Source organism: Lepisosteus oculatus, chromosome 1 (assembly GCF_040954835.1).
Source record: "Lepisosteus oculatus isolate fLepOcu1 chromosome 1, fLepOcu1.hap2, whole genome shotgun sequence".
Taxonomy (NCBI): Eukaryota; Metazoa; Chordata; class Actinopteri; order Semionotiformes; family Lepisosteidae; genus Lepisosteus; species Lepisosteus oculatus.
The window spans coordinates 33572470-33595262 of record NC_090696.1 but is presented as its reverse complement, the minus strand read 5'-3'; the positions used below and the strand labels follow the sequence as shown (position 1 = coordinate 33595262).

The 22793-nt window shown below is 40.2% G+C and overlaps 3 protein-coding genes across 11 annotated transcripts; 2 read left to right on the top strand and 1 right to left on the bottom strand.

The window, feature by feature from the left end:
- Positions 1–715: 715 nt before the first annotated feature.
- On the bottom strand, positions 716–11162 carry dnaja1 (DnaJ heat shock protein family (Hsp40) member A1). Of its 4 annotated transcripts, XM_015345068.2 has the most exons (10): positions 10951–11139; positions 10592–10692; positions 9640–9792; positions 8733–8913; positions 8404–8508; positions 8082–8309; positions 5616–5730; positions 4913–5028; positions 3231–3331; positions 716–2415 (listed from the first exon to the last, which is right to left on the bottom strand). In XM_015345068.2, the coding sequence occupies exons 3-10, from the start codon at positions 9769–9771 to the stop codon at positions 2203–2205; spliced, it is 1191 nt and encodes a 396-aa protein (XP_015200554.1). In that variant the 5' UTR covers positions 9772–9792; positions 10592–10692; positions 10951–11139; the 3' UTR covers positions 716–2202. The 4 variants fall into 4 exon arrangements, with proteins under 4 accessions (XP_015200554.1, XP_015200556.1, XP_015200553.1 ...); XM_015345070.2 differs by lacking the exon at positions 10592–10692 and having other exon boundaries at positions 11079–11162; XM_015345067.2 differs by lacking the exon at positions 10592–10692.
- Positions 11163–11226: 64 nt separating this feature from the next.
- On the top strand, positions 11227–20088 carry aptx (aprataxin). 6 transcript variants are annotated; one of them, XM_015345071.2, is made up of 9 exons: positions 11227–11598; positions 12079–12121; positions 13492–13633; positions 14751–14797; positions 15946–16290; positions 17392–17451; positions 17920–18146; positions 18499–18602; positions 19501–20088. In XM_015345071.2, the coding sequence occupies exons 3-9, from the start codon at positions 13504–13506 to the stop codon at positions 19653–19655; spliced, it is 1068 nt and encodes a 355-aa protein (XP_015200557.2). In that variant the 5' UTR covers positions 11227–11598; positions 12079–12121; positions 13492–13503; the 3' UTR covers positions 19656–20088. The 6 variants fall into 6 exon arrangements, with proteins under 6 accessions (XP_015200557.2, XP_015200558.2, XP_015200559.2 ...); XM_015345072.2 differs by lacking the exon at positions 12079–12121; XM_015345073.2 differs by lacking the exon at positions 11227–11598 and having other exon boundaries at positions 11831–12121; positions 17395–17451.
- Positions 20089–20783: 695 nt separating this feature from the next.
- On the top strand, positions 20784–22513 carry LOC102694736 (actin-like protein 7A). Its single transcript, XM_006629763.3, has one exon. The coding sequence runs from the start codon at positions 20867–20869 to the stop codon at positions 22127–22129; it is 1263 nt and encodes a 420-aa protein (XP_006629826.2). The 5' UTR covers positions 20784–20866; the 3' UTR covers positions 22130–22513.
- Positions 22514–22793: the final 280 nt, after the last annotated feature.

Here is a 22793-nt window from a genome sequence, read left to right as displayed (position 1 = left end):
CGTGGAACTGTCCAGTTACTGTAACACATTAAGCTGAGACGGTGCTCTGGTATTTTTTTGCACTTAAAAGCTATTTGAGCAGTTCTAGGGGAAGTGGCTTATTTGTGGAACAGCAGTGGAATATAGCATATTAATCAGTGCATTTTCAGCAGAAGCTAAAACCAGTCATTAAAGCTCTTCCAATTTCATCTGAGTAATGCAAAGCAGGGAAATGCCCATGGATGCCTACCAACAGTTAGAAAAGGAATTAGGGGCTGAAGGTGACTTCCTTAAGCCACAACTTCAGAGCAGTGGATTATGTCCTCCAAATATTCTGTTCACAGAGCTGGTCAGGTGAGTTGTTCCTAGAAACCCTAGGTGCATCATTCTGCACTTAACACAGTAATTGTGATACCTCAGTAAACAGTTCTTTATGGCAATATGAGGGACAGCTTTTGAAATGTGTATCTATCAAGAAATATTTGTATTGAAGTTTGATCTGTGGTAGTCAAAAAAGAACACTGGAGGGTCAGATGCCAGATAAGTTTTCACAGTATCAACTGTTCAACTTGTACACCATGAGCTATAGTCCACAAAAAATTGAATTACTATATACACCCCATCCCTTCTCTGTGTATTAGGCAATGAGTGGCCTTATTTTACCACAGATGTCAGAAGTGTCAGCCAATTTACATGGGCATTAATATTTTCACTTTGTAAAAGACCAGACATGGAATAAACTGTGCTTAATTTTAATTAGAATTATATACAAATCCAAACAATGAAATACTCGGTCCTACCTAAAGCTGACAAATTCTGTGATACAGCAGAGCTTAGAAACAGTTCTTACTTATCAAGTAAGAATTCACAAGGCCATTCAAGCTGGTAAGATAAAACATTTTTGAACTGTAAGTTCAACTTCCACTCCAGTACTCCACAAATCAAGACCTGTTAGAAGTGATAAAGCACAATTCAGCACCTCCATTGCTTAAAGAAGAGACATTAACCTTACACCATTCATATTTCATGGAGAACAGTGTGTAAACTTGAAAAAATAACATTTAAAACCACTCAAGTCTAATTTACAAGGACAGAATAAAAATTAAGACCTGTTTCCAAGCACTCTATCACATATTCTTGAAGAAGTTAAGCATAATCTCAGACCCTGAAGCCTGCCACACATCTACTTTAAGACAAGGGCATCCACATCTGGACTAAAGATGGAAATAAAAGTACATAATTAAAATAAGTAATTTGTGTGACATACATATTACTCAAGGGGAGCAAAACTGAAAAGCTCTTAAATGATTAACTGTGATATCTATATTCTTAGTACAAAAAAGAGCATTTCCAGCTTAGTTTTACAAATGTAATTCTCACACTTATGCACATCTGACTGGCATTTTGCAATATGGTTAAAATAAAAAGTGTTATTGCATGAACAAAGATTTGGCACTAGATTTAGTACCCAAATGCATCCAATGGTTTAAGGAACAAGAATGTGATATTTAGAATAAATGCCTGCTAAAGTGTTACCTTGAAAAACCTAAAACAATGTCCACTATCCTTGGACTATACCGATAACCTCGGGCTCACATTAGATCTCACTTGCAAGATGAAATGGATTTATGACACAAGAATGTCTTATAAGAAATGCTTTCTGCCTGAAGCACACAATCATAGAGGCAGGGACAGTCCATTGTACAGCTTCAGCTCTACCTACCTTCCCCAGTTAATGGAACACGGGGCCCCATTCTTCTCCCTACCAAATAAGCAGCCAGGAGATTCTTATTGCAGCATTTCGTAGTCTACCCCAACATGTACCTTGTCTTGGGTATCAATCTTAGAAGTTACTTAAAAAGAATATGATGCATCCTGTTAGCTTAACCTACAGCAATACTCAGACATATGACTAAATTCCCATCAGGCATTTGAAACCAAGGTCAGGGACCTAACATGAATAAAATAATTGATTTTTTATGTCCATGGCAATTGATGGGACATCATACAGTGCAACTTCCACCATATGTAGTTTAAAAAAAAAATCTTAAAAAATGTGGTAACTCTGACTTATTTTCCTTTACAAAAAAGGTAGAAGTTACACATTCGTGCCATTTCTGCGACAATTATGTTATGTTTCATTTTGTCCTTCACTGAACATCCATAAAGTATAGCTGACAGGAGGGTTAAGCCAGTTCTCCAATGGCGGTCTTGACGTATGCCTCAAGAGGTTTGGCACTGCACACCTCCAGAGGAATGGTATTCATCGTCATCAAAGTGTGGCCTTTCTTGTGACAAATCACAGTCCTCCAGGTCTGCATAGATATAGAGATCGTCCATGTTCTCGGTGTCATCAGTCTCTTCCCTCTCAGGTAAATATCTCTCCAGCTGTGTCAGTTTGTCCAGTGGGAGAAAGTTCTCTTCTGGAAAGTTCACCTAATTTAAAACACCAGAAAGTAACACATACTGGATTCAAAATGTGGTATATATGCACAACACAATACAAATCATTTTAATATTGAAATTTCTCTTGACATTTGTTTGTAAGGTATTACTTGTATAGTAAATAAGGACTTGCATAAAACATGACAATGAGGTGTATTTTTATCCCATCTTTCCTGTTTGGTAGTTTAGCAGTTAAAGTTCATTTCAGAAAAGAGACTTAAGTTTTGCAATTAATGATGTGCCTGGGAAGCCTGTTTACTATAAAGACCTGTCCCCCCCCCCCCAATTCACCACTTTAATTTTTAATTATGATCCTTATGTCCATGGTTCACAACAGAAAATGAAATAGTTAATTTATACCCCCTAGGATCTTACTTTACTCAAAACATCTCTTCTAGATTGAAGTATACCAATCCCCTGAGAGCCGGGATCATTCTTGCTGCTCTGTTTTGAGCAAAGTAAGCAATTTGCATTACAAGATGCTTTGTAAGGGATGTGCATGATGATGATGATGATGCACAATTGGGGAAAAAAAGTCACCCCCATCAAATGCTAACCAATGCACACAGTGGTGCGATCTGCACCACTGGAGTTTGTATGTTTAATGCAGATAGCGCCACATCCATACAAATGGATGTTTATATTCACTATAGCTACCAATTAAGCTATAAACTGTGTCAAAGTCCAATACTAACAAGAATTGAAAGGTCAGCATTTGACTGTATTGCATATTTCTTGCACCTCTAGTTTTCTGTATTTTTTCCACATTGACTCAGGCAGCAACAAAGTTTAAAATTTTCACATACCGTGAAGAGAACAATGAGACGACCCTTCTCAAAAGGTCTGCGGTGAAATGGCATTCCCTCATTCATAATGCACTTGCGATCGCCAGGTCTAATTACCTCACCTGCAGATTGTGGGCAAGAAGTTGGCAAACATGGGTAATCGGTTTACATTCATCACATTTTGCAGCATACCCAATTTAGGGCTTTTCAGAAATGGGTACAAACACAATATCACAAAATCAATCTGAACTAGCTTGCAACTGGTTACAGAACAAAGGCTCTGAGGTTACATCTCAGCTACAGACATAGGAGTTAGAAAAACTGACAAAAACCATATCGACATCACACTGCAGCAAACGTACTGTTGGGCTGTCCAGGACACTGCTTTACTCGGAGCCAATGCTGGCTACTTGCCTAAGTAAAAGTTATGCAATGACTTCTCCCAACGAGGGATACATGACTTGGGGTCAAAACGTTACCTGTTGTTGAGGCTTGTTTTCCAGTGGCTAAGTGAATGTCAGCTATTTTTTTAAAGACTAATTCCATCAAACTGCGAGTGGAGGACGAAATGTCATCTTGTCTATTACTGCACAAAAGTAGTGACACACCCTGTTCTATCATTCTGAGCAGGCTCAACTCGAAATGGGTGAAGTAAACTAAGGAAACCTTGGCAATACCACTGTTAATTCAAAGCTTAGAACTACTAAATGGATTTCATGTCATCTGCCCCAGTATAAAAATGACAGTATGAGGAACATAACATGTTCAAAGTAAACTAAATAAGGTCAACTTAGCAATACCTCAAAGCTTTGTATTATTAAATATTCCATGAACAAAAGTTGAAATGAGGTGATGGAATAAACATTTGTTAAAACTTCGTACCTAAAATACATACAGTAGTCCAATGATATGTTTTACATAAGATGAGTTTTAAAAGTTAAAATTTTACTAACAATCGGATTTTATTCACCCTGGCAACTTCTCTCCACTTTGACGTGCTAGAGAATGAAACATCACCATTCTACATAGAATTGTTGGTAATTCCCTTTAATAATGTCCGCTCTGATGCGGACTTCAGAGAAGGTGATCATGAATACAAATTTAGAAATGGGACACCCCAAGCCCTTGCAGACTTAAATGGGAAAATGCATATGAAGGGCACAACATTGGATATTGCATATTGGGACACTGCTTCAGTTTTTCAGGTTTCTTCTGAGGCCGATTTACTGGTGTGACCTAAGCATTGAAGATTCTATCAACAGAATCACATTTTATATTAGCTAAATATGTGCAGTCAACTGTCATGTTCAAACTGGAATGACAGTGTTTGGGGGAATCAAATTGGAATCCCTGGCATCAGCAATCCTGACTAAAAAGGTTGGAATGCTTCCTTATTCCTTACATAAAAGGAACTGGATCTATTTTTTCTAGATTAGAAAATCTAGATACGCTTTCTAAAGTTCTTGACACCGTTGGGCCCCCATGGAACATGATCTTCAGTTCATCTTTTACCACTGTCAGCAATGGTTTGTAACAAATCAGTCATTAAGACGTAATCCAAAGTATTATCGTTTTTTTGCATAACTCTTTCACAAGAAAAGAACCTTAAGGAAGCAGTCTGGGAATCATAGAAAGTGCATATGTGGGAATGAGGACTCTGCTGCCACAGATAAGTGTGACCAACAGAAGCAACTGGCACTTACCTGGATGTGAGGTTAGTAGAAGAATTCTGTCATCTAGGGTTTTAATGGGTTTTTGGAAACCACAGAGTGCCTCTACTAACTTTATCTCAAGGTTCATGATCAAGTCTTCTCCTTGCCTGGAAACAGAAATATTTCTCACTCATAAAGCATGCTTAAAGACCAGCATCTTTCACATGAGTTGCGATAAGGTTACCCTGCAGTTTTCCCACTCCAGCTAAAGGGAAAACACACAAACAAGGTTCCTTTAAAAGGTTTAAGGTTTTTGTGATAGAGGATGCAACTAGGTTCCATTCTGGAAGTTCACAATTGTCCACCTGAAATGTAAACCAGGCCATCATTTCAAAACTGTGTATATACGGTATAGGGGTCAATACTATATTTTACAACTTGTTTGGAAACTGATGGCAGTTTTCAATGGATTCAAATGCTTCTTTCCTCCCATTTATCATGGCTAAAAAGACCCAATCTCTTCACAGGCATATGCATAGATCATTGAACTTGACAAAAATCTAAATCCTTCCTGCAAATAAAGGAAGTCAAGGAGGCTCACCATCTCTGAAGAGACAAGAACCTCAAATCATGCTTGTTATTTTGATAGCTTCAATGATGTCCCTTATGAAGTGCTCAGACATCAAAAGTATTGCACATTCAAGAGTATGAGTGATGAGAATGACATTCAAATCACCTCCAGTCACCTATTTACCTTGTATATACAGGGTGCACTTTCTGATCCAGGACAATGATGATGTCTCCTGGCTCCAACCCCGGCTCTTGATCGCCCTCCCCATGGAAGGTGATCTTCTGCCCATCCTTCATGCCTGTCAACAATAGCTCGTTATTAGTTAATCTGGGCTAAAGACTACTTTGCAGGTTGATTGGCAAGAAGGCTCCTGGAAAGACTGTATGGAACAGTGAATCAACAGAACAAGTACAAAACTAGAACCGAGCCTCCATTCCCAAATAATATAGCAGATCGTGTTCCTCTCCTTACTGCAAGCGTGAACAGCAGAAGTGATCGGATCTGCACCGAGGTTCACTACACTTGCCAGAATCCTGTGCGCTTTTTCTCAACCCAGCTCCAAAGAATTGCAAGGCTCATTTCCACAAAGGAGCTGGTGTTAAGAGACCAAGACCGATTGACTGGTCGGTTAACACTGGGACCCAATGCATAACAGGTTTGATTCCAGACCAGAGTGATGCTAGTGGTCCAGCAGGTATCCTCTGGGTTGCTACCACCCTTACCAGGGTGCTCACCAGTAGCTTTCTGACAATGGTCAGATTCAACTAGCACAGTTTAGATAAGGAGGGGGTTATTGTGGATCCTAGAGGAGGCTGGTGCATCAGAAGGATTTCATTCCAGCTCCAATCAGAACTGGAGTAACAGGACCAAAGCTTTATCAATATTTTCAGTTTTTCGGGTACTGCTGCTTTAAAGAAACTAGAAAATCTGCAAGCATACCAGCCCAACAGAACCAGGATTACCCAGCCTTGGTCCAAAATTTGGCAGGTACAACTACTCACACAATAATCAATTATCACTATGAATTACAAACAAAAAAAGTGACTGTTAAGACCACTACAGTAAAACATTTAAGCTTTTAATATACAGAGAAAAAATACCTTTGGCTTTTTAAAACTGAAGTCTAATGACCAATTGTGTTAAATGCAAGCTTTGTTTTCCAGATTACAGTGGAGACAAGTGAACAGAGTAACCACCAAAATCTGGTTTATACTACACCAGGCTCTGCACAAGCTGCTCAAATTGTATGATTCTGTGCTGCTACATTCCACACACAAGGCACTTTCCTTGGAATTCATTTTACAATAGTTAATGTCTCATCCTTTATGGCTATCAGAATTCACAGGTTGGACATGTCCATTTAAGATAAAGCTTATTTACTTAGATAAGATAAGACACCCAATTGCCAAAATACTAGACTACTTAAAGGTAAAAGAAGAGACAATAATGTTACACTTCCAACACCACTACTATACAAAACAATCCTCAGATCTCAGTACTACCAAGATGCAGTTCAGTGCTATGAATTATCACACGCTTCACCAAGGTAATCCTGCTAAAAAAAAAACACAAAACAACTACATTGCATACATTACAGAACCTCATGCAATGGATACCATAGCACATTCAAGCTGGTATTGCTGCTCAAAAAAACATTCAGTGATGGTTTCCAGCATTGTGGCCAGTGAGTACTTGGGTCTATTAAAATGGGAGCACTCATTGGAAAAGGATTTGTTTTACTAGCTTTCCCAAAACTTCTAAGCTTTATGATTAGTGATACTAAAATATTTTTTGCACACATTTACTTAATAAAAGGGGACATTAGGTCCCACTTCAACTATAAAAATTGAAGAGTTTAAATCTTAGTCTGAGTGTTACACTTCTTACTGCCACAACAAATTGTGGCAGATGTTTAAACAATGTTTAAGACTTGGACATAGGTTAGAAGGGTTGTTACACCCATTCAAGCAGATTCCAACGTTTTCAACACCAAAACACTAATGTGATGCAAGAGGACTAGTTACAGAGGTGTCAGTTGTTGAAGCATCCACTTTACTTATATTAATATTAGTAGAATGCAGCCACAAATTTCACATCTTAGCTATGCTGGATAAGCAACCCTGAAAGCTGTATCTAACTACTCTCCAACATAACGGAGGCTGGCAGGCGGGGTGGGGAAACCGCCATTTCTAAAATGTGTAACCAAGTTCTCCATCTGCAAAATAGATGAACAATTCACCTTTACCTTAGGGAACAACTGGAGCAGCTCTACTAGCATTTCCATCCACTGGCAGCAGGTAGGTCTGTCTGCTATTGGACGCTGACAAGGTCATAGGCTCTCCCATGTCATACTTTCAACACACCTTCCTTGCAATAAAAGACGCGCCTAAATGCAAGTTGCACTATATTATACAGGATAAAGGAAAGGATAAAATACAGACACAATTAGCACCCGTGTCTATAAAAGTGAAGAAAAGATTAGCTCAGAGGAGTAAACAACTCATGAGCCTATGTTGTTTGTGAAGTCAAAGAAAGCCTTCAGGTGCATGTTACATGACTCTCGGGTACAAGCTGCATCACACTATAAATTCACAGTAATCGTGAAAATCTGAAGACTCGATACCCTCAAGCTTCTACTCAAAGTCATACCTTTGTCGATGTGCACTTCCAGGATCTTCTTCTGCCGCACGATCTTCCTTGCATTGCAGGCCTTGCACCGGTCTTTCTGGCTGATGCGCTGGCCCTGGCCTTGGCAGCCCACACATATCGTGGAGATCTGCTGCACCATCCCTGGCCCAATCTGGTGGAGCCGCACCTGCATGCCTGACCCGCGGCACATGGGGCAGCACTCCACTACCCCTCTCCTGCCCCCGCGTCCTGAAACACAGAGCGGGACACACCAGTCCAACAGCTGGTCTGCACCATGCAAGAATCCCACACGTCCCACCGCGCCTGCCCAACGTGCGCCTACCTTCACATCTGTCACAGATGACATTCTTCTGCACAGCAAGCTTCCTTGTGGCTCCGTTATAGAGGTCTTCCAAAGAAACCGTCAGCTGATGAACCACATTTTTCCCTGTCAAGGTGAACAGTTAGCTTTAGCAACCCAACAGTGCAATCCTGACCCTTACAAATTCATTGAGAATTCACTTCAACTAAGCATCTGAGCACCATTGTTTCACCCATGACCGAAGGTACAAAGAAAGTATGCAATAAGTAAAAGGGCTTTAGGTGATAATTAGCTTTATATGATCTTCAGTCTTACATACTACATGGCAAGCAGCAACCCGAGACAAGTACCTCTCCTCTCCCTGTGCATTCTTCCGCCTCCCCCGAAGAACATGTCAAAGATGTCCATTGGCGAGCCGAATCCACCGCCGCCCATTCCTCCCTCTTTGATGGCCTGTTCACCTCCACGGTCATACAGCTCTCTCTTTTTGGAATCTGACAGAACTTCATATGCCTGGGAAATCTGTTTGAACTGTACAGATGCACACAAAAAAAAATGGCGACGACATCACTTTGTGCCTACCAATACAAATGTTTTTACTTTGTATTTCTACAAAGAAGGAACAGTTTGCTCATTCATTGACATTTGCCCTGACATTTTGATGTGTAATTACTTATGTAAACTAAATGGCAGCTAGAATCACAATAAGTATGGAACAACAGTACTGTAAAATATTGAGATACCAGGGACTCTTACTGCACCGACTGGCAGATGAACACTGGACTCCTTTTAAAACAGACTTAACTACCTCAGATCCTTAAAGTTCAGATTATTGCACTGGCAAAATCAGGACATCTAGTGGCCCTGCAATAGAAGTGTACTCTCAACCTAGGCCCCTTGGTACAGCAATCTGATCTCAGATTCAGCTGTTTGGAACAACTTGCAGCCATACTTTCTTCAAAGTTAAACAAAACAATATTATCTTTAATGAGCTTGACCTTGCATGTCCTGAAAATACAAGATTAGGTTGGGCAAACAGCCTGACATTACACGAGGAGACTCCACTGCAGTGCTTTAACATCTTCTGGAGGTTTGTGGGACACTCCCACACTTGAAATGGGCTGCAAACGGAGGCGCTTGCTGCCAATACCAGTCTTGGACAGCTGACTGGGACAAAGAATCTTCTGACAGATGGACAGCTAGCATCACTTTTCTAAGAGTCTTCAAGAAAAGTGTTTGTACATCACATCCACCCACCTTCTCTCCTTCGTTCGGGTTCTTATCTGGGTGATACTTCAGCGCCAGCTTCCTGTAGGCTTTTTTCAGCTCGTCAGCACTGGCATTGGGTTTAACACCCAGCACGTCATAATACCCGGTTTCTTTCACCATTGCTGCCTTACTGTGCAGGATCTGCAGAAGAGGAAAATGTGGCACATTTCCTGCATCAGAAATGTATATCAGTAGATTTATACAGCCCTTAAAAATGATTATTTCCACACTGTGTTATAAAAATGTGCAGTCTGGGATTTTCAACTATGTAAGCCCACATTTAGTGCATCAATCCAAATCCTAGCTACTGGTCTGTTATACAATTTGATAATACTGACAATGCACTGTATGGAGAAAACGTGCACAATAAAGTCTGCAGCGATTTAAATAATTAATCAACACTGATATCAAATAGTCTCCTAAACTGGATGTGGGATTTACAGTTGATTCTGCACACCTGTTCATCTTTATATACATGCAGGCAGGGTAGGAAGGTTTGTACCATGAAAACAAAAACTAACAAGAGCAGAATAAGCCCACCATGCAGACAATGAACACAGCCTTACTTCATATGCAAACAAACAGGGAGGAATCTGTTGCGAAACAATTTTCATAACCTCTCCAAGGCACATAACGAGCTCTTTGCTTTGCATTAGCAAATCTTCCAGATAACCACAAGTTTACTGTACATGGATAACCATGTGAGAGCACAATTCAACTCGGACTGTCCGCAGGTAGTTCGTCATCCCTGGGTTTCCTGACGACCTGGGTCTAGACTCCCATCAGCCGATGGAAATCTGGTGAATTCTACCCGTCGGGCAGTTACTAAGCGACAGTGACATATGTGACCTCGTACTGTATTTAAGATTTCTAGAGCCCGGAAGAAACAGCTTTCCACGCCTGGACATAACGCGCAACGCGAGAGAGGGGACTAATTTACCTTGAAAAACCTTCGAGAACCCTCTTGCGCAACAACATCAACCCCACCACCTCCACCTCCCACCCGGACCGCTCTCTCTAACCCGATTTGCTTAAAGACACCTAGGAGTTTAAAACGGACATTAAAATTCAAAATATGTACAACACTTGCGCTAAGAATAGAAGAAATTTAAACATTTTAGAAGAGGGCCATAAAGACACTAGCCATACACCCTGCCCATTTGTAATATTATTTTATTAAAATGTCATTAATACTGTAAATGTAATACTCACACTTAGAATTAAGCATATACAAAGAATATATGTCACTGTCATCTCAAATGTACCTACTGTAACTGCGAACGGAACAAGTATACTCACACTTTATAATTCAGGCACTTTTCCCAAGGAATCCAAAACGCGGAGCGTTACACCACACGTTTCCTATTAGAATATACACTTCAAGAAAACTGTACGTGCGCTATAAACCTTTGGTTTAATCGACTTACAAATTAAAGTTGGACTCTCCCCCCTCCTCCACCCTGGCAACGAAGTTCCAGAACCTTCTCCTTCCCTCCTTCCGCCGACACCCGGATTTTGTAACACAATGGTTCGTGACGTAACCGGCCGCACCGCCCACAACACGTAGGGGTCTGTGCTGATATGCTTGTGCCGGGCTCTGATTCTGCAGCAGTTTTTCATTTTAGTGTGTGCAGACATATCGTATAGCAATATCCAAGCCACTTTTGCTAGGTTATTTCGCTTTTAAATCATTGTGATCATTTTAGACCCTAAAACTACCCACCAATACTCACAACGCATCCTCCAACTGGGTGGCCCAGGCTCGATTTTTATGTCTGGTTTGTTCGTCATTAAATAAAATCGCAAACTTTTACTTTACTGACTGTAATTTTAGGTTGACCACGACTGCACTCCGCGTTCAAAGGGACATTTCGAATCAGGACGGGATTGTAAAAATGGATTGAAAACTAATGACGTGGACCTCAAAATTGTGCACTAAACGCTTTGGTGAGATGAATAATACCGTCGTTTACTAATCGTGTGCATTAAATTCACAACGCCTACCAGCAGCTACTAATTTGTTCTGGATAGTAACTAAGTTGACTCTTAAATACAATATTGCATGACTAAAGCTAAAGCTTTATCGTATTACTACAAATTATACAAGCAGTAAAAATAACATAAAATTTACAATAATATACTTCTGAAACATTTCTTCAGTTATTGTCCTTTGGTCAATTAAGGTAAAGTTTAAGTCTAGAAACCCATCCCAACCAGATGCGTACTATAGGAATGGAACTGTAATTAAGTAATGAGAAATAACTCTTAAGAGGGCTTTAACTTGTATTATCAGTACTATCGCTTCGACTACTGTAGTAGTGGATTTTAATTTCTGCACAAGCGTTGTCAGGTTGTTTTTAGTGTAGTTTGTCCTTCTTCGCGTGTTGTACATTGACGTCATCCGCGTTTGCTGACGTTGATTTGCAGTTCCAGTTTTCTCAGAGGAAAAAGTGCTACTCGTACATTAAAGGTATTTATTTTTTACTAAATCACTGTTATAGACAGTCTGTGAATGAATGTTTTATAAAATAGGAGAACATTATTCCGATTTTGCTTTTGAAGTGTTTAAAAATCCTCAGAAAATGATGATTTGGTAATGCCGTTCATGGTACCTGCTGAGGTTTAACTTGGTATCTTATGCTGTATAATGTATGCTGCTTCAAATATGTAAATAGTAGGGTAAAAATGACTAGGATGCTGTAGTGGTGGTTTCCAGTTACTTTGATGGATTTGGAAAGATACAATGGAGACCGATATTATTTATTCAATTTCAAACTACCACCGAAAATATTCGCCATTAATATTTAGTACAGAAACTTTTAGAAGAGTATCCAGCTCTCGCCTTAGTTTTACTGAAATGTTTTGTATACCATTTAAAATGGAATCAATCCGGTTTTGCTAGTTATTAACCTGTGTTTTAGATGCGATGCCAGTGTCAGATCAGCCGAAATACCCCATGTACAGTAAATTCTTAAATGCTGAGCTGCATTTTATGCAATAATGGGATCAACTAGAAAAAAGAACCCTAAAACATATGCAAGTTTGTAAAGAATGTCTGATATTCTTGAAGAATAATGACAGCATGTCTGATTGATGAGCACTGACAAAATATAAGTCCTTTGAAAATACTTATATGTAATGCTTATGTCATGTCATTTGCCAAACCGCTTTATAACACACGGTGTCGCGGGAAGCCGGAGCCTAACCAGCAGGCAACGAGCACAAGTCAGGGCACACCCTGCCCGGTGCGCCAGTCCATCGCAGGGCAGGTGCAAACCAATCACACATGGGGACACTTTGGAGGCATATAATAATAACAAACTTTAAAAAATGTAGTGATTAGCTTAACAAGACTTGCTTGCCAGTAGGATTCTATGGGACAATCAGAATTCTTTCAACACGTATAAGCAGAGCTGGACACAAACTAGGAATAAGATGTGTGTGTATATATATAGTATGTTTAGATTTAGAAGGAGTTTGAGAGTATTCTGCCAAAGAAGATATAATATATCATTATAAATCATATATCATATAAATATAACATTTAAATAGAAGGTTGTTTTATTAAAATTGTACAATACGCTAGTAAGATCTTATTTAGAATATTGTGAGTTTAACAGGTCCGCTTAGGTCTTCACAGCCCTCAGGTATTAAAAAGAAACCAAAGGTGTAGCAGATTGAAGGAATAGCAAGCAAGGGTCTCAGCAGTGCAGTAGCTGCTAAAATTACTGGGAGTCTTAAGAATAGTATCATAAGTGGTCACTGAGTCTCTTTGTGTACCACAGACCATGAATTGTCAGCATGTCTTACAGTTGTACATTTTTGTCACCCTCTCTAAAGGACAGGGAGATAATGCGGGTTTGCTGGCTTGTGAGGAAAGATGGATGCCACGCACCTATCAGATTGCCACATCTGCAAACGGTGATCCTAGGTCGGGGCCCAGAAACGACGATAGTAGACAAGAAATGCTCGAGAGAACAAGGTAACGTAAGTAACTCAAGCCGGCCTTTCCACTCTTCTTTCCCCGAATTCCACACCCATGATTTCAGTCAGCATGTTAATCAGATCAGTAAACGTAAACTTGCTGGTTTTGTGAATTTCACAGTGTGTTGTGTCAGCAGTTGTAGGGTAGTGTCGAGTCTATAGTCAGATCTGCCAAAGGCGGCAGACATCCAAGCACTGGATATATTGATCTCAAATGAGTGTTAACCCCATTTTTCTAAAAGACTGGCTCATTGAATGCTTTTTACACTGAGAGACATGATGTCAGCAAAGGTGTCCTGCTACAGTAGGGTGTTACGATGCACAGCCTCACACAGGACTGCCAAAATATCTTCCCTGTGCAACTGCTTTCCTCAAATCTAACCCAGAATTTGGCTTCTAACCCAATCCATTGGATGTGGTTGTTGCCATAGCTGTTCGGGAAAGTTGCAAATGAACAAAGAGGATAATCCTCCACTGAAAATGTTTCTTATTTTCGTCTGTCAACCCTCAGATAAGACATCAACAGTAAGCAAGTAAAAAACATTCTCCCCAATTTCTAATTATTCCACTTATTAGACGGAACGGTATATTAAATTAGTGATTCTTTTTGTAAATAATTTTAAAGATACTAAACAGCTGAAAATTTGCGTTATTACATTTATTTTGGGGGCTACTACCCAGAACAGAGTTAGATTGGTGTCTCCAAAGGCTCGGGTGTTTGTTTCTTATCATGGACACCTGGAGAGGTGAGACACAGACTTCCATCATTGTTTAGGTAGTCTAGTTCGTCAGGGGAAAAGAGCTACAGTCACAAGCTGAGTTGTATGTTGCTCATGATGTTGCAGATATAAAGTATTTCCCATCTGACATTATTTAAACTGTGCTTTCACATGGTGTGTAATGTCTTTTGAGTTATTAGGTATTTCTTGTTCCCCTGCATTCTATCACAAGGGAGATTTAAAACATGTTTTTCCTCTAAGAAATGCAGTTAGCAATCTGCTGACTGCATGAAAAGCTCTATCTGATATTACTCCCTCTTTAGTTTAGTTTGGGGAAACATTTTGTTTGATCTTTGTGAATTCAACTTTTGTTTTTCCATTTTTGTGTACTTTTAGTTCATCTCAGGGCAGATTACAACAAAGGATACATCACTGTGAAGCAGGTGGGTGCCTAACGTACAAGAGTGATTTAAAAGGTTTGACTAGTTGAAATGCCTTCTTCTTAGAAACTGATTGCTCCAAACCCACATGGAACAGTGGACTCATTGGGGATCATTTTCAAATTGAAGAAGCTTGATGTGACACTTCAGTTAAATAGAACTTGAAAGTTAATCCTGTATATTTCGCATGCCTCTGAAGTGTTTTCTACTGAATTGTAATAGTTGTGTTCCTCTATTGCTTGTTATCTCTTAAGTGTGTAGTATTTGTTTGGTTTATTCATTAGTGCATCTTGCTGTATGTGTGCAAGTATATTCACCTGTTTATGTGTGTTTTTATGTTGCTTCAAATACATGCTGGGGAATGACCAATGTCCAATACATAAGTATACTGGAATTTTATGTAAACCATGTGTACTTATGTGCCATCTCTGCACTTATTTATTTTATCCAACAAGAGACATCTTTCTTGAATATATTATAGTCTTTACCATGAGTGTTACCTTAATCACCTAAATAAACCTAATGAAAGGTAACAGGTAGGAGGAGGCTATGCAGCCAAATCGTTAGTAACTTGTTGATTTAAGGATCCAGCCGTGGCTTGAAATAAACCAGGGTATCAGCTTCAATAGCATGGCTGGTCAGCTTGTTCCATACCCCCACCACCCTCTGGGTAAAGAAGTGCTTCTTGTTCTTTGTTTTAAATGCGCAACCACGTAGTTTCAATTTGTGCTCTCTGGGTCTTGATTCAGTGCTCTTTCTTGGTTGACTTTTTCAGTGTCTTGCAGAATGTTGAGTACTTGAATTCAAATTCAAGTATCTGAACAGTGGTCCGTCATTAAGAATTCACTGCATTTCTGTGAATGGTCGCTTTTTTTTTACTAAAGCACTGATGCACAGCTCTGCTCCAGGGTTACTTTCTTTAGGTTTTATTTTTTCAAAAGCCATTGTCATTTATTTTAATTAAGGCATTTACTGTAATTAGAAGTGCAACTGGAACTGCCAACAGGAAGCACTGTAATCTGGGAGGATGAGAGCCGTTCACCACTGATAGTGGTGCTTGTACTCAGCATTTCTGTGCAGTGTCGTGGGGCGGATGGTCCTAGGGAGGTATAAATATTTCATTTTTTCATTTTCATTGTTTTCTCTTGCAGCTTGGTGTAAATCCCACTAGTGTGGACTTGGTGGAGGTGGGCAGAGGAAATGAGGTCAGTTTTCGGCCTGGGCAGCTACTGCACGTTGTCAATCAGCTGTACGCCTACACAGTGCAGTTCAGTAAGGAGACCTCAGACAGCACACCCTCTCCTGGCCCGGAGGGGACGTCAGGCTCGAAGAGGCCACACCAGCCTAGAGTAGAAAACAGAACCTCAGATGGCAGAGCCCCCAGCAGGAAGATTCCCAGGACAGGCGAGCCAGAGGAGAACTCTGATCCCAGCAGCTATGAGAGGCTGCATGTCTCGCCTGCTCCTAAAAACCCAGCTGACGCCCCAGAAAAGAAGGTGAATGTCCTTGTAGAGCCAGTGAAGAGGAGAACTGTCCAAGCAGTTCCTGAATTTACAGATGTAGAGGAGAGAGTGGATTCTGGGTCCGCTCCCAGCGAGAGAGTTGAACCCTGAGATAAAAGCAATTACATACGTTCATGTCAGATGATTATATAGTTGTACTAAAAGGCATTTTTCAACTAAATGTTTGTTAATGATGAATAATTTCAATTAGTAATTAAATTAGTAATTGTTATCAGTGGTCGTGCATATAAAATGCACAGCTCTTCAATCATGTTCCTCTCACTGAGCCTTTTCAATGCCATTTATTTTAAAGTCTAGTGACATTACCTATATCTTTTTTTCATTTTTTTAGGTTTTTAGTTGATTCTTATTTGTAGACTAATTTTTTTATTGAACTATTTTTTTGAATGAATTTAAATAAGCAAAGTTGTGCTCACAAATTATTTGCATTGAACATGCAGTTTTTGATGATATTCTTTTCCACTTGTTTTGGTTTAATTTTAGATTGTGTATAGTTTAAACACAAGGTACAGGCTGAGGCAAAGACCCTGTGTAGATTTGTGCAGTACACATGAGACGATGGGAGCTGAGTGGTAGGTGTCTCACTGTTTGAGACAGATGCATCGGTTACCCAAGCTCTACTAATATTCTCTGTACATAACTGGTATGTGAAGTGTATACTGTCTCGGACACACTGTCAAGCTACCTGTTGCTGGCCATGCCAAACTAATTTGTCTTAATTTTAGAAGCAGTATATATTACTGAGATGCGTTAAACCAAAAGCACACAAATTAAGAGCACAGAAATAGAGAGCAGCCTATACTGTTACTGATAAACTAAAGTATATTTGTGTATCCCAGGCTTTTCTCTTTAAACCCCCTGAAAAGTGTTCCTTGTAGGACCTGTTTCTAACTATAATTTTAGAGATGTGGTCTTTTAGACCTTTTAATATTTCTTTATTAAAGGCAAAAAAATAAATGATCGTGTCCCATTGAAATTTTACTGGGCTTGTTAGGGTGATGTCAATCAAATACTGTTAGCACAGAAATACATCACCTGACACTGTAGCATAATCACCAATTTTCATTTTTACAGCAGATTCAGGGACATTGGAGTCAAGGACTAAAAGCTTCCATGCAAGACCCAAAAATGCAGGTAATGCAATTAACCTAGATATTTACTTTTATATTGTTTTTTAGCAGATAATAAGCTTGTTACATACTCATGCAAAGTTGCTGTTAAAGCTGATGCTTGGGCTTCCTTCAAAAAAACAGCTGAATGAGATCCCTAAGTAACTAACTGCCAAACACATTGGATTGGCTGAATGGCCTACTCTTGCTTGTCACCTTTCTTAAGAATGGCAGCAGACAAGAGGAACCTGTGGGTGTAGAACATTGAAGCATCTGAAAAGGTTTGAAGCCCACTCGCTGACACAGCTCCCTGCTAGAATCAAATAATAAATATATAATACTGTATTTTCATAAGCCACAAAGAAATCTTACAAATAAGACTGACCTTTTTATGAAGCCATGTATACTATGTCCAAAAATCACTCTACCATATAATCCCGTGCTATATCACTGTTCGGTGTTGAGCTATTGAAATACGTGTTTGTTGCTGCAGGTGTACAAAGATGAGAAAGTGGTTGTCATAAAGGATAAATACCCTAAGGCCAGGTATCACTGGCTGGTGCTGCCCTGGGAGTCCATTTCTAGCCTGAAAGCCCTGAGGAGGGAGCACGCAGGTCTGCTGAGGCATATGCACAGCGTGGCAGAGAAGATGGTGCGGGACTGTCCCGACTCTGGCAGCCTGCAGTTTCGTCTGGGGTACCATGCTATTCCCAGTATGAGGTAAAGCTCTGGTGGAGAGTGATGTGCCACGCTTGGCAACACAACCAGCCTTTCACTGTCATTGAACAACTCGTGGGATTTGTTTTCAAAATGAAGTTTAATTGACGGCGTTGCGAACTATTACAGGAACAGAGAAACGTCTTTCGGCTATTCCAAAAGGCTCTGTAACTACTTCAGATTTGTACACTTCATTTGTAAATGTATCTCGGTGTATCTGAGCTGGACATGAGATTTTTTTAATATTATCTCAACTTGCTATAAATAATTTCTCACATTATTTTGTCAAGTCAGACTCTGGGAAAGCATATTTGTTGCTTCTCAAGGAATTAACCCCTTTACTGTTGTTTTACAGCCACGTTCACCTTCATGTAATTAGCCAAGACTTTGACTCCCCTTGCTTGAAAAACAAAAAACACTGGAATTCCTTTACAACTGCCTATTTTCTTGAATCCCAAGGTAAGATTGTTTCATATGTACTGTATAGCACACGCTGTAATGGATAGCCATTAAATGATATGCTATAAAGTACCGATTGCATCTGCCTAATTCCCAAGAAACTAGAAATGTAAATTTCATTTGTGCTATAAATTGTTTTATTTCAAACTGGACTAATTTGTTTTGAGTCTCCTGCTCTGCTCTTTTCATATCTTATATGGGGATGGAAGTTGAATACTTGCAAAAACTAACTGCAATTCTTATGAATCTGTCACATCCTTACTTATGTGATTAGGATGTTGTTTTATATTGATTGTTTAAGCAGGCGTTTGTCCAGCTAGATGGTTCAATTGAAGGGCACAGCTGCTGCCACTATGGTATGGTGAATGTGCCCCACATTATCAGTTCCTTTACGAAGCCACTCCTTTTGTCCTTCCCAATAGAAGGACATGGTATCCACTGGAGACAACTACATACAGAAGAGCTTTGCATTTGGTTGAATAAGTAAAGTAGCTGGAGGTGTCACAGAAGGAAAAAATATTTTTTTTAAAAAGGAGAGCTATCAAAAGGTCCAAGCTGGAAGGAGTTCTGCACGGGATGAGTGCAGCTCTCCTTGCCTCTGTGGGCTCGGAGCACATACAGGGGATAACTACACTGTCCAGATTTCAGAGGGGGTGGGGTCATCACTTCTGCACCTTGCTCAGTGCTCTGTTATACCACCGTCACTACACCATAGGACAGGACACTGAGACACAATTATACTTGATTTCATTACATTGTTTTTTTTTTGCTGAAGTTTAATTAGCAGAGGAAAAAAATGAGTATCAGCACTATTTGAAGTGCCTCTTCTGTAATGGCATTACTAAAACACGCCGTTCTCATCGGCTGTCTTAAATGCTTATTGGATTTTGTGCTGCAGCCGTCATGGAAATGCTGGAGCAGAATGGGACAGTAACAGTACAGGATGGGATCAGTGAGTTACTGAAACTGCCACTCCGGTGTCACGTCTGCCAGAAAGACATGCCTACAATCCCTCAGATGAAACTACACTTGAAATCTCACCTGCCCCGCTGAGCAGGGAAGGGATGGAGAAAGTACTGACACAGATGCGGGCAGTCACAGCAGCTGTGAGCCGGTGACTGCGGTGGAGACAAAGGAGACAGGGACTGTCCTTCTTCTAGGGTGTAAGCTGAGGCCTTAATCCCATGACTTGGAAGAGATCTTAGCATGTCTTACAGATGATGTTGGAAACTGTATGTTCTTCTGTCAAATGGAAATTTACAATAGTTCTGTATTACACAAACACAAAAGGCACTGGTTATGTGCGTGTTAACTGACTTTCAGGAAAGGAGGACTGCTTTTGATCACTTAAAGTTTCTGTTTGTGGTAGGTTCCCATTGTCTTCAGTTTTTTTTGTTTTTCTACCACTAGATGTTAAGAGGGAGCAGTCAATATATTCTGCTTTGGAAAACAAATATTGGTTATAAAACATTTGCAGAGTCCAAAATTGGTCTTTTTTGTCATTTGTCTCATTTTCCTGAATTCATCTGCATTGTAGCTACCAACATATTTCCTGTGCATATGACACAATCATATTTTCATGTAGTATAGTGCTCTGTATGAACTTAGATTTTTCTCTGGAATTTCTGGATAAGAAATTTATCAGGAACATCACATTTTGCCTGTATAAACCTAAATTAGGTAAAACGTATTAGGCAGTAATTGTGTGGTAACAAAATAGTTACACTTAACGGCTAATATAGATATCCTGCATACCAAGCTGTTTCTTCAGTACAGAAACCTGTTTCTGAAACATGTTTACGTTTTTGGCTGCAGTACTATTGCCATTACCTTGACTTGAATGACTTAAAATATAAAACATTTTAGTACTGTAAAATAGCAGTAACGTTACATGGGTCTTAAATTTGAGTGTGGGGCATATACAGTTTTCACATAGTGTAAAACAGTTTCCCAATTGTATTACAGTATATACTTATAGAAATTGTAAAAATGTAAAACAAAATTAACATAAATGTAATAAACAGTGATGTATAAGGAAAAAGTTGAACTCTTAACTGTCAGCTTTTATCCGTGGGAAACTCGCACAGCGTTTTAAAACAAACCCGCACAGCCTTATTGACCTCCATTGTTACATTGCACCAACGCAAATTTAATTCGTCATAAAGGATCATCATCTGTTGTATTGACAACCGTATTTATCTCAAATCTCGGTATGGATCAGATATTTACACATTGTGTGAAGCTTTAACTTCGAAGATGTAAAAATGTCGGAACTCGATCAAAGAGACGGCCTGATGGACCCTATTACTCCAACTAAAGGTCCTGCGAAAGTCGCTAAATTGATCAAGATAAATTCCAATGAAGGCCCAAGCGCTCCGGACAAACACCCAATACCCAAATCCCAACAACGCGTCGTCGTTAAGCGCACCAAGGCCGTGATCATAGATTTGGGAACAGGATACCTAAAGGCTGGCTTCGCAGGACAGCCCGGACCTTCCTGTGTGATTCCCAGTGCGGAGGGGGTAACGCGCCGGAGATCGGACGTGGCCGGGTTCAGCCGCCGAGAGAGCTTTGTTGGAAAGGAGCTCCTGCAGAGACCGGACTTGGAGTGGACGGCGCCTCTGCAGCACGGCATTGTGACCGACTGGGAGGCGGTTGAACGCCTGTGGGAGTATGTCTTCCAACAAGAGCTGCAGGTCCCATTCGAAGAGCATGCGGTGCTCGTTTCCGATCCCCCCCTGAGCCCCACAACCAACAGGGAGAAATTCGCAGAACTGATGTTCGAGACATTCAGCATTCCTGCTATTCACATTGCCTACCAGTCCGTATTGTCCGTGTACTCGTACGGCAGAACCACGGGCATCGTTTTAGAGAGCGGGCACGGCTGCTCTTACGCGGTTCCCATTCACGACGGCTATCACATGCCAAGCCACACCGGGCGAGTGGACTACGGCGGCCAGAGTCTCGACGCTTACCTGCTGAGCATGCTACAAGATTCGGGTAAGACGATCCCAGACAATCTACACAGCATTGTGGAAGATATCAAGAAGAAATGTTGCTATATCTCGCTTGACACAGACCACGAAATGTCTTTGGATAAAAATGATTGCGCAGTGGACTACGAGCTCCCAGACGGGCATTTAATTTCTATTGGCAAAGAGCGATTCGCTTGCCCAGAAGCCTTGTTTCAGCCCATCGCGTTAGGTTCCAGGGAACCCGGACTGCAGACAATGGTAATGAACTGCATCAACAAGTGTGACATTCAAATTAAGAAGGATTTGCTCAAGAATATTGTCGTCTGTGGCGGTTCAACAATGTTCCCGGGATTCCCCGAACGCCTGCAGTACGAACTTGACAAAATTGCTCCCAGAAGCGAAGCCGCGGTCGTGGCGGTACCTGAGCGCAATTACGCAGTGTGGAGAGGGGGCTCCATTCTCGCTTCGCTCCAGGCTTTTCAGTCACTCTGGGTTCGTAAGGAAGAGTACGAGGAGAGGGGACCTTTTATCATCTATCGAAAATGTTTTTAAAAGTTTCCACAAAATTGTATGGCGACAAGTTAAAGTTACAAAGTCTTTAGAGTTAAGTAAACGAGAAAGAAAAGAATGTCCAAGGACTTCATCTTAAAATTCGCTGAACAAAAACCAAATCGTTTCTTGTTACCCGTTATCGTTTGCTTTCAGTAGAGAAAAAAAAAACAACTTGGGCATCCATGTCCTACCAGGTAACAAGTTCATACCTTTTCTATACACTTTGAGTAGCTGGTTAATATAATGTATCAGCATAAGCCCTAATTAATTATACTGGAAAATGTCAAGCTAATGTAAAGTCAAGAAAAATGATAAATTGGTAAATCGACCTCCCGGGATTTAAAATAAATGTATTTAAAATTAAACAGGAAAGACTGAAAAGTATGTTTGTGCAGTATGTCACTTACTCCTTCATGCCATTTTCGTGATGCGTTTAGCGGTACAAAATAGTTTTTATTAAAAAGAAACGATAAAGACAAAAATTATATAGCAAGTGAAGCATGTTAATAGTGTTACAATATGTAGCACCACCTTTGACAAACATGACTCGCTTGCTACTTGAGGTAGCAATGGTTTATCATATTCACCAATAGCTGAGCATTCCAGAGAATATCAGATGTTTTTACTGTACTATAATACTTGCAGAATCGGCGGGATTAATGAG

What these genes read in the sequence shown, in the direction of transcription:
- aptx (XM_015345072.2), top strand. Translation starts at nt 13,504, where the DNA reads ATGCGGGTTTGCTGGCTTGTGAGGAAAGATGGATGCCACGCACCTATC. An exon ending in TGCAAGACCCAAAAATGCAG is followed by an intron (nt 17,452 to 17,919) that starts GTAATGCAATTA and finishes TTGTTGCTGCAG; the next exon opens with GTGTACAAAGATGAGAAAGT. An exon ending in CTATTTTCTTGAATCCCAAG is followed by an intron (nt 18,603 to 19,500) that starts GTAAGATTGTTT and finishes TTTGTGCTGCAG; the next exon opens with CCGTCATGGAAATGCTGGAG.
- dnaja1 (XM_006629741.3), bottom strand. Translation starts at nt 10,304, where the DNA reads ATGCAAAGCAAAGAGCTCGTTATGTGCCTTGGAGAGGTTATGAAAATT. An exon ending in AATGCACAGGGAGAGGAGAG is followed by an intron (nt 8,509 to 8,732) that starts GTACTTGTCTCG and finishes TCACCTTGACAG; the next exon opens with GGAAAAATGTGGTTCATCAG. An exon ending in CATCTGTGACAGATGTGAAG is followed by an intron (nt 8,310 to 8,403) that starts GTAGGCGCACGT and finishes TCTGTGTTTCAG; the next exon opens with GACGCGGGGGCAGGAGAGGG.
- LOC102694736 (XM_006629763.3), top strand. Translation starts at nt 20,867, where the DNA reads ATGTCGGAACTCGATCAAAGAGACGGCCTGATGGACCCTATTACTCCA.